Source organism: Aptenodytes forsteri, unplaced genomic scaffold (assembly GCF_000699145.1).
Source record: "Aptenodytes forsteri isolate BGI_AS27 unplaced genomic scaffold, ASM69914v1 Scaffold237, whole genome shotgun sequence".
NCBI classification, from domain to species: domain Eukaryota; kingdom Metazoa; phylum Chordata; class Aves; order Sphenisciformes; family Spheniscidae; genus Aptenodytes; species Aptenodytes forsteri.
In genome coordinates, this window is record NW_008794451.1 from 845,932 (window position 1) to 856,353 (window position 10,422).

The 10,422-nt window shown below is 36.0% G+C and overlaps 1 protein-coding gene across 1 annotated transcript in view; it reads left to right on the plus strand.

Moving 5' to 3' along the window:
* Positions 1-10,422, plus strand: part of DPYD (dihydropyrimidine dehydrogenase) — a 387,751-nt gene that overhangs the window by 40,635 nt on the left and 336,694 nt on the right. Inside the window, exon 5 of the mRNA XM_009290477.2 lies at positions 8,976-9,058. Within this exon, the coding sequence (XP_009288752.1) occupies positions 8,976-9,058 (83 nt within the window). The remainder of the gene's footprint in view (positions 1-8,975; positions 9,059-10,422) is intronic.

Sequence of the window (10,422 nt, forward strand, 5' to 3'; positions counted from 1 at the left end):
GTGTCCCCTCCCAACTCCTTGTGCCCCCCCAGCCTGCTCGCTGGTGGGGTGGGGTGAGAGGCAGAAAAGGCCTTGACTCTGTGTCAGCACTGCTCAGCAGGAACGAAAACATCCCTGTGCTACCAACACTGTTTCCAGCACAAATCCAAACCACAGCCCCATAGCAGCTGCTGTGAAGAAAATTAACTCTATCCCAGCCAAAACCAGCACACTTGCCTAGTCAGTTCTCATAGTTATTTGGGAAAGAAGCTTATGCAAGATCATGCAAAATAGCTTAGGCAGATTAGCTTCTGCAGAATTGGTTGGGAAAATTGTGTCCTGTTGTGTTATTTTTTTTTAATACTGAGGCAACTACAGGGAGCTATAGTGCATGGTGAACACAGAACCATGAAAGAAAATGTTTTGTTGTGGCACTTCTGAAAAATACTGTTGGAGAATAAAATGTGCCTTGTAGGAGATGAGAGGTGGCATCTTGGGCTGAGGAAGCAAGCCTGCTACATGTAATTTGCTTTTATTCCTCTACATAGGGCTGGACTGTTTCAGGATGTTTAAGCATTTTATTGTAACTTTAATTTTTGAAAAGCTCTTATATTTAATAATTCTTTAGCTATGCAGGAAAAATAAGAGGGATCCTGTAAGTTGGTACTCTCAAATATGTGGCGTTAATTCCTTATATTCTTGGTCATTCGGCTTCCAAAAAAGCAGGGGCTTTTGGGTATGTCTTTTTTCTTATGCTCTTTGTTGAAGGTCAAGAACATAATCTTTTCCTTAAGAGTACAGTTCTACCTGCATTTTAAAGATTCTTCCTTTTTTCCAGGTTATGAGCTCTGTAAATGTTAATTCTCAATGTGAGTCTTGTCTTTACCTACATACTCTCATTTTATTTAATCTCGATGAGTCAGGGGAATATTTGCCTAAGCAGAGTAAAGAATCCCAAGGGACAAGCAAGCTAGGTTGAGGTATGGGAAAGTACTGGGAGGGGAGGGAGTACAGCATTTGGGCTATTTTTTTTTTTCTTACTAATCTTTACTTAGTTATATTTTCACTGTCAAGTGAAAATAGTATATTTAGAAATTCTGCGTAGAGCCTGTGCCTCTTTACTTAGACTTCATGCCCTTAAAGAATTAAATTGTAAATTTATGCTATGAGTACTGGAGAATCGGAGGATTCAACCGTCAAGAATGGGTCCCAGACAGGATCTTAAACTTCTGTGAAGGCTCTCATGTAGTGCTCAGGCTCTCCAATAGGAAAAAGGCAGGACTACAGCCACATTACAAAAGAAATAGTACCTAGACAAAGCTTGTCATATTCTAAGAGATGATGTGTATTGTTCCCTGCTACAGAGCCCTATCCCATACAGGGAAGCAGTCTTAAAAGTGTCCCTTCAGATGCAGAGACCGGTAGCTTGTTGCCAAGTCCTCCCATTCATCTACTGATCAAGTTTAACATTTGTTCTAGGAAGAGAGGGGAAAAAAGCGAGAGAGGCAAAGGTTTTCCTTCCTTTTTGTTCTCAAAGTTTTCTCTGTTTTTTAAAGCTGAGTCACAAGGGGAGGAGCATTATAAAATGTCCTGTCTAATGGCATCACCTGCATTCTCTGCTCCTTTATTATTTCCAGCTGTGCCTCTGCTGTCTTGCATATCTTTTGTAGCTTTTTATTATTTTCTTTCGAGTTCTTTGGTCTACTATTCTTTGTGTTGCATGCTTGGTCCTTTCAGAATGTCTTTTCTCATCTTCCCTGTATCACTACTATCTGATGTGTTATCCATTGCCAAAACACGTGGTGTCTGCATCTGCTCTGACAACAGCAGGTTGAATGCAAGCAAGATATCATACCCTTATTTGAACATGAAGGCTGTTATAAATTTGCCACTTGAAATTTGTGCGTGAAACAGCATGAAAAGGAAGTTAGCAGAATGCCATCTCAGATTGGAAGATCTTTCACAGTCCCGGTAAAATTGCAAACTAAAGTGTTATGTATGTTTAACAAGTAATTAACTTTTATATAATTACCTGTCTTCAAGGATTAAGTGCACCATATTTTAAACTGGGAAAACTTTAAAAAAATCCAAAATTGCCTGCTTCCACTTCAGAATTCCCAATTACATTGACAGTATTTCTGGTAGTTAATAACAAAAAACCACACTTGCAGTTTCAGAAAATCTCTCATGCATTGGAGTTTCCTGGTATCTGTATTGTTTTAGCAATATATTCCTGTTTGTGGAGAAAATGTGATACTTGTGTTTGAGTTTGCATGTGCACTCTTTTTACTGCCTTAAAAATAATATTCCTCTAAAAACACCTGAGAAAGATTAACATGGTTATGCTAATTAGGCATTGATTACAGCCACCCACAATTCTGTTTAATTTTTTTTCTATTGATTTTTATTTGATTACTAACACTTAGAGCTGGTTTTCTGTTGGAAGTCTGCTATTTTTGACGTATTAATATCTATATTTTTCAAAGAGCCTGTCTGGCCAATGTGGCTGTATCACATAATGAAAAAATTGTTATAACAAATGTTCATGTATTATGAATGACATGCTGTCAAACGTTATGTAAATACTTGAGGGCTCAATATACTTTCTGCAGATATTAGGAATATGTACATATTAAAAAAATACCTGTTTTTCCTTTGTGAACAGCTGGTCAGGTATCAGTTTTAAGCTGCTTTTCCCCCTGTTTGGAATAAGAACCCCTTGAGAATGAGTCACAGCAAATAGGAAGGAGGAATGTGGTAGGTAGATATTGCGTAGGTCGTAATATCTTACAGTTAGGATCAAACAATCCTTTTACTTGTTTAGTTTTTGAGAATGCTCTTGGATAAAACCCTTTGGCAAATGGCATCGGTTTTGTTTCGTTGCTCAATATGAAGATAGTTTAAGGGGGCTTCCTGTATGGAATACAGCTATCGGCTACTGAATAACTTTAATGAATTGTAGCACCAACATTAGAATAAATGCAATATATGTAAGTCATTTTACCCAATAACAGCTGGGTGCTTAAGTCTGTGAGAGAAGATCAATGGAACCATTTAGCTTTTTGTGTTGTTTCGGTGTAGAAAGACAGTCTGTTCCAAATCGAGAGAGAAGTCTGCTAAGAATATTTAGCTTTCATTGGAATAAAGCACACTTATGTAAGTTCGCATCAAAAGAAGTAGATGTGCTGTTGCAAATTCATAAAAATTGTCTATTAGTCTGTTTTTAATAATTTTTCTTTGGCATGTAACCCTGTTTAATTAGATTCTACTCTTTCTGTTGTTTCAAGATTCCATAAACTGGAGTCTTACATACCAGCTGCTAAAGCAGGAGTTACTGTCTAAATGATATTCACAATGAGTATTTGGAAGGTTTACAATTATACCCTTGCTAATAAATTGTGCTATTTTCCCCAACAGTTTTAAGTGCTAATCTTCAGAAAGCATTTTAAAATTAGCTAAAATTCTGTCAAGAGATTTACAAAAATTGTTAGCATGAAGATAATTATGTCACAGTCCTTGGACTCCATCTCTGATTGTGTGCATAAATCAGAAAATGTCAGCTGTGTTTTCCCTTAATAATTATCCTTGCAGCAATATATTACAGTTTAGATTGCTATTACAATGTTGCTTTAGGTTTATAAAACAGAAGTTAGTTATTTCTAAAGTTTTCTGCTGATGAAATATTTCTCATTTCCAGAATAACAAGTGATTATCGGTGTTAACATTTTACATATCAATAAGATCAGTATGGAAATAAGCATTCCACACTTTTTATACAGTCCCCCAAAGAAGTCAGCGTTTTTATTACAACTTTGTTAAAGGAGATCACTTCTTACACTATGGCCAACTTTTTCAAAAGAGCTAGCTAATGTGGTCAGCCTTGTGGCATGTGTGGGACTCGACTTTTTAAGGAATTTTTGGAGCAAAATTTGAGACTTTTCTTGCTGAATCTGTACAGGACGTAGGTACTTAGAGTAGATGCTATAGGTCCCCAACAGTTTGGGCAATCTGTCGTTGGAACCTACCTCCCTTAAAGGTAACTAATTGAAATATCAGAGGGAGCTACTACATCCTTCAGAATTTGCACCAGGTTGTCTCATTTTAAGCACTCAGAAATCTAGGTACAAATACATTTAATATGCACATTTTAAAATTTGGCTGCATGAACAATAGAAAATTAAGACACAACATACTCTGTAGGAACCTTTTTCATGGATTATAAAGGAGAAAACAGGAGAAAAATGGATTTGTTTTAGCATTAGCAGCAATAGTAAATACAAACCGAACAGGTGAGAGCTGTTCCATCTTTCAACTGCTGTATGTTCCTTATGTTTAATACACAGAGAACATTTGACAGTAAAAATGTGAGATTTACTTTCACAAATGTTTGGAAAAAACCTCAAGCTTTCTAAGAAAATTTCCTAAAACCATGTGGAAGCAATGAATTCCAAGAATTCGGCAATGCTACTTACCTAAAAACTTCTTTCACAGAAGAGGGATGGTATTTTAAGTAATGCTTTTGGTTTGGCAGTGTATCAACTAGGATAAGAGATCTACTCAACTTCAGTGATGCAGGCTGCCTTAGAATAGGTCTTACACTGTTGTCAGATGAAAAGATTTTATTTCTCAACTATCTCAAAATGTGTGTAAGACATTATCTGTAATGCTAACACTTTTGAAAGTCTTATGCGAAGTATTTCAGGATAAAGTAGCAGGATATGGCTCAGTGTGATCCCGCTCTCGTTTGACTGGATGGAAGATTCAAGGTTGAGTTCAATGGAAGTGGGGTCACTTCTTTTATCAGTACTGTATCGCAGAATGGGCGAGTTTGAGTTATGGTCTTCTCAAAACTCTTGACTCTTAGGCCTGCCATGGCAGAGCAGAGGCAGCAAAGCTTTTGTGATATAGGAAGATCCTCAGTGATGACACCAGGCGATAGACTGCTTTTGGTTTCTGAGCTACTCCTGCAAAGTTTTTCATTTGACCCAAGAGGCCAAATCAAGAATTGCTTTTCAAATGACTAAGTCAAGCAAAGAGGGCTTTTCCATCCAAGACAAAAACATATACAAGAAAGCTAAGCTGATGATTGTTTAGAGATGTGTTTTAAAAAGTACAACTTCACTTTTGCCAGAATCCTAGGTTTTTATTTAAAACTAGAGTGATTCTTTATTGATATTTTCCAGTTATGTGAGCTAGCTTGTTACTTCAACCAGCGTCAAAGAGTAAGAGTACTTTGGACTTGGTAGTTGCTGACTTTCCTCAGACTGTTAGAATATTTTTATAAAGTTTATGTCATGATATTATTATAAAGTTTATGTCATGATATTATTAATATTATCACTCACCATAACTGAAAATACAGAATTACGAGCACATAGTCCTTGCTCCTAAAGCTTGCAGTTTATTTTATTAACAAGAATAGATTGCAGTTAGGAAAAAAGTCATATTTTTGTGGTTATGGGAGGAAAAGCTTTTCAATTTGTTCATTAATCTTCCTTCTTCCTCATCTTCATACATTCATCATTCATCTTTCTCATTTCTGATTAGATGTTCCACGAGTATGCTGAGTGTGATGCCACAGGTATTTGTGGATATCCAGTCTATGTCTCCCTTTTTAACTAGTTGTCATGTAGTTTTAGTTAAGATCTCATATGATAAATAAGCCATTCATTTATATATAAAATCTCTTCCCCACTCTCTTGCTTTTTGGTTCATTTAAAAACCTATTATTTATGCTAGAATCCTTTAAGAAACAGTATTTAGACTTTTGTGGCTTTTTGACATGCAATGGTAGTTGGACTTACGATGGCCATGTCCCTAATCGCATCTCTGTACTTATTTTTCCTCCTGAACTTCTCAAAGGTGATACTTAGTTTAGTATCAAACAGCACTATAGATCTGCCAACAGCGATAGCATATAAAATACTTTAAAATTATTGAATCATAGAGTTAAAACTTCTAGATTTTATCTATACCCACAGAAAGTCACTTGGCAGTAAGCCACCAAAACCAATTTTTTTCATTGCTTGTGTTTTGATTTTTTTACTTTAGCTGCTGCTCAAAATGAAACACTTGGGAGTTTAATTGCTCATTATACTTAAATCTGTGAAGTATTATGGGCCAAAACGTACTGCCCTGTGCGAGATCTTTATAGATATTAATCTACTTGGTAGCATGGATAATAGAATGAGCTCAATTTTTGCTACTGTTTTAATACTTAAGAATGTAAAGCTCACCCTGGTCATGGTCTACCGAAGTTTCATCATTTCCCAGACACATTCTTCAGAGTATTCTCACGCTCACAATTTCATTCATTTTGGTAGCCTTTCTTATAAACTGATATCCGTTCGGATGACCTATAAATGTAGTGCGCGAGCTGATACTCAGACCCATGAAGAAGTGGCGCCTATACACTTGTAGCTATGCTTATATTTGGTATTTCAGATACCCTGTTCTCCTTTCTCTGAGAGAATCCAACATACTGTCTTGGATGATTGCAGCTCTAACTGGAAAGCTGTGGGTATGATCAATATTTGCTCACTCTCCTGTTTAGTATGTATGCAGTAACTGGTGACATAGTACTATGAGGTCATCTTCCTTCAGGAGTTTGCATCTGGCTCAGTTTTTAGTTCATTTTTTCCTAATGGTGAAGTTATTTGCTCTCCAACTGCTGTACCTTGGATGAGAGCTATTTGGCTGAAAGTAGCTGAGAAAGATATTGTCCAGAAACAATTCTCAGAAATGGTTAGAAGTAAGTTCATCTTGCCAAATGAATTGGTACAATATCTATTGTTTGAATCTATAAAATTTGTTCCATTTTTTGTTCTGGGTTATCTATTCATTTTCGCATTGGGTTTCTAGTCAAGAGGGAAAATTTATGTGTGTCAGGCTACATGATAACAGCATTTTCTTTAGATATGGGCCGCCTTGTTGCCCTTCAGCTGATTAACACAGTATGGGCTATATAGACAAAGAAGAAATACCAGCTGAACTTACTCTTTTCAGCATTTTCCACATGGAGAGCATCAATTATTTTAGCTTGTATGATATAGAGAAGATTTAGTTGTGTTTGATAAAAATCTTGTGTGCTTTGGATCCTCCGTCGTTTCTCCATGCTTTATACCACAAGGTCAAGAGAAATGAACTGTGTGATGCTCAGATTTTCTGAACCCGTCCTGAGATGCTGGTGGCACAGGATTGTTAAAACACGGGCTTTCCTCTTTCAGTGCTTGGAGCAACATTCCAAACGGTGTTTCTTTTGGTCTGTTTTCCTGGAGGATGGGAGGGTTAATTTTTTGCTTGCACAGATACTTTCAGTTTAGTACTGATGAATCAGGAATTCTTTATTAATTAGTATTGTCGATTTGGATTTCTTTTGTGTATTTTAAATGACTGACCTGCCTGTATGTGCTCAGAGCTGAAGGTCAATGTATGCTGATCTAAATAATGGAACACTTCATTGTAGAGCCTCCCTGTCTTTCTCGCGTAATCCCTTCGAGTTTTTGGGTAGGATTTTGCCATACAAAGTACAGCTGATTGTAATATAAACAAAGAAAAAATATCAGATTAGCCATGGGATAAGATATACTACGCATAATTAAGACATGCATCATTTTTTATAAGGGAGAGAAAAGATTGCAAAAGTCCCTAATGTAGCTTTGTTTGTTTATCCTGCTCAGAAATGCATTGTTAAAGCATTAAAACTTTGTATTAAAAAGTCTATAATCTTATTTAAAAATAATGATAGTTTAAATGTTAATTGGACAAGCTAAAATATCTTGTTAGGTCATTTACAAATATCTAATTATTTCCTTTCCAGTAATGGTTTTCCAGCCTCAAATTGAATGTAATTATGAAAATAAAGAATCAATGCACAAAAGAAATAATAGGTAACTTTTATTGTATTTATTATAACTACCTTTAAAATGTGGACTTGAAAATTAATTCGGATATTAAAAACTGTGACAGCAATATGACCAAATAATAGTGCACATATTTTCTTTAAAGCTACTGCATAAAGAGCCTGACAATCCTGCCGTCAAGGTTGTTAGCAATAGTAACTGTTACGCTTGCAACTTGTGTTTCTTTTACACCCATATGGCAAAATTATGCCTCCCAGAGGTAAGTTTTGGTATTGGAGAAAGGCGCTGCAGAGAACAGGGGTAACCTAAAAATCTCCTGTATTGACGAAGCCTCAAGAGAATATAAAAATCCTACGGATAATGCAGATGATCAGAGAATTCTTGTTTGCTGGTATTTCACACTCACTTTGCACAGATACAAATTTCTGTACTCCCCAGTATCTTCTGAATCAATTGTACTGCCTTTATGGGAGCAGGAGAAAAGGATCAGCACTCTGGAGTAATGGAACCAGTCACACATTTAATAATAATTAACAGAATATAGCGAAGTTTTGTTTCATTTATTGTCACAAAATTGCTGGCTTCATATTACTTTTAGAAATACTGGTGAGCTCTAATCTGGAAAAACATTAAGTGGTTGAGGTGTCTGTAAACAATTAATCTTTTCAGTTTCTGTTATGTTTTAAAAATTAAATGAAATATGAATTAAATATGATTGGTTTGTTCCAACAACACTGGCTGTTTCATTGGGACAGAATTTATAACTTTTATTATAATTCTAAAATGCATGTTTAGGTTTCTGTTCTCGCCTGTGTGTGTATAGTAGCTTTGTAGCCTCACATACTGATAAAGGAAAAATTAATTTTTCTTTCAAAGAAGAAAAAAGTAAAAATTCTATACATTTCATTATGGGACATTCATAAGATGATTTCCATGACAACCATATAATAAGATTCATGTTTACTTTGTTTCTGAGTTCTCAATGTCTTTTTAATGACTCCTATGTAATTAAAACAGAATGCATAATTTGAGGTTACATAATATAAATGTTTTGTTTGCATGATGTTGAATAATGTTAATACATATACAATATACTGTTTAAGAGTCTTACATGGATTTGTCCGTTTGTTGCAGAGCTGTGAGAAACTAGAAAATAATTTTGATGACATCAAGCACACGACTCTTAGTGAGCGAGGAGCACTTCGAGAAGCAATGAGGTAAGTCTGGGTCACCATAGCAACAGTCACAGATGTGGTAAAGAAAGAGTCATTCTTCATTATTGGGGGAACAAATGAGTTCATTGCCACCATTCAGCTCTATTCTCTAAGGTATTAATTTGTCAGTGGAGAGGCTTCCCTTGAGGCTGTACTTTGGTTTTGAAGCTGCATAAATGTTAAGCCTGACTGCACAGTAAAAAACGTAAATGTTTAATTTGTTATTTAAAATGCTTAAGGGGTGCCTTGCTTTATATTTATACTAAACTGTGAGTGAATGAAAATATTGTTCATCTAAATTCTGTAAGTGTTAAAGCAATTGTACAATGCTGTTTGAACAAACCTGTGTTTACTTTTAAATTGGATTTGATTTTTATGTATGTAGTTCCTGTGTACTCTGATTTTATCACCAGATTTACATGATTTTGGTTTTGCTAATGGAACGTTAAAATCTATCTGGTCCTTCATATATTGTAGAGATGTGTATTTTGCTTAATATTCTCATATCGTTGCACTTAATGCTTATTAGGGGAGGTTAAAATTAGTCAGTGCATGAATCTTCTGTCACCCTTACTTGCACTGTAGAGTATCTGGGTACAGGACTCCAAAGAAACTTGCCAGCTATAGTACCTGGAAAAGGGAATGAAAGGTGAAAGGTGGTGGAATCAAAGACAGATTGATGAACTCACTGAAACTCACCAAATAATCAGAAAGATGTTAATTATAGTATTATCTGTGGATCAGAAAATTATAGTAACCTGTACTTTCAAAGGTTTTGAAAGTTGGATAGTAAAATGTAATGATTCAAACGTAGTGCTTCATTTTACTTGCCTGATATCGGAGTAACTTCTTAGACTTGCACTAGCGCAGTAAAAAGTAAAAACAACAAAAAATATTGAGAATCTTCTTGAAAAACTAATTACACCCATTTGCTTTGATTGCATTCACAATCCCTTTAAATTTATGGATGTGTGTCATGGTTTAACCCCAGCCGGCAACTAAGCACCACACAGCCGCTCGCTCACTACCCTCCCCCACTCAGCAGGATGGGGAAAGAGAATTGGAAGGGTAAAAGTGAGAAAACTCATGGGTTGAGATAAGAACAGTTTAATAATCAAAATAAAATAAAAAAAATTGTAATAATAGTAAGAAATTGTAATGCAAAGGAAAATAACAGAGAGAAATATAAACCCAAGAAAGACAAGTGATGCAAATGAAAACAATTGCTCACCACCAACTGACCAATGCTCAGCCAGTCCCTGAGCAGCGGCCCCCTGGCCAGCCTTCCCCCTAGTTTATTGCTGAGCATGACGTCATATGGTGTGGAATATCCCTTTGGTCAGTTGGGGTCAGCTGTCCCGGCTGTG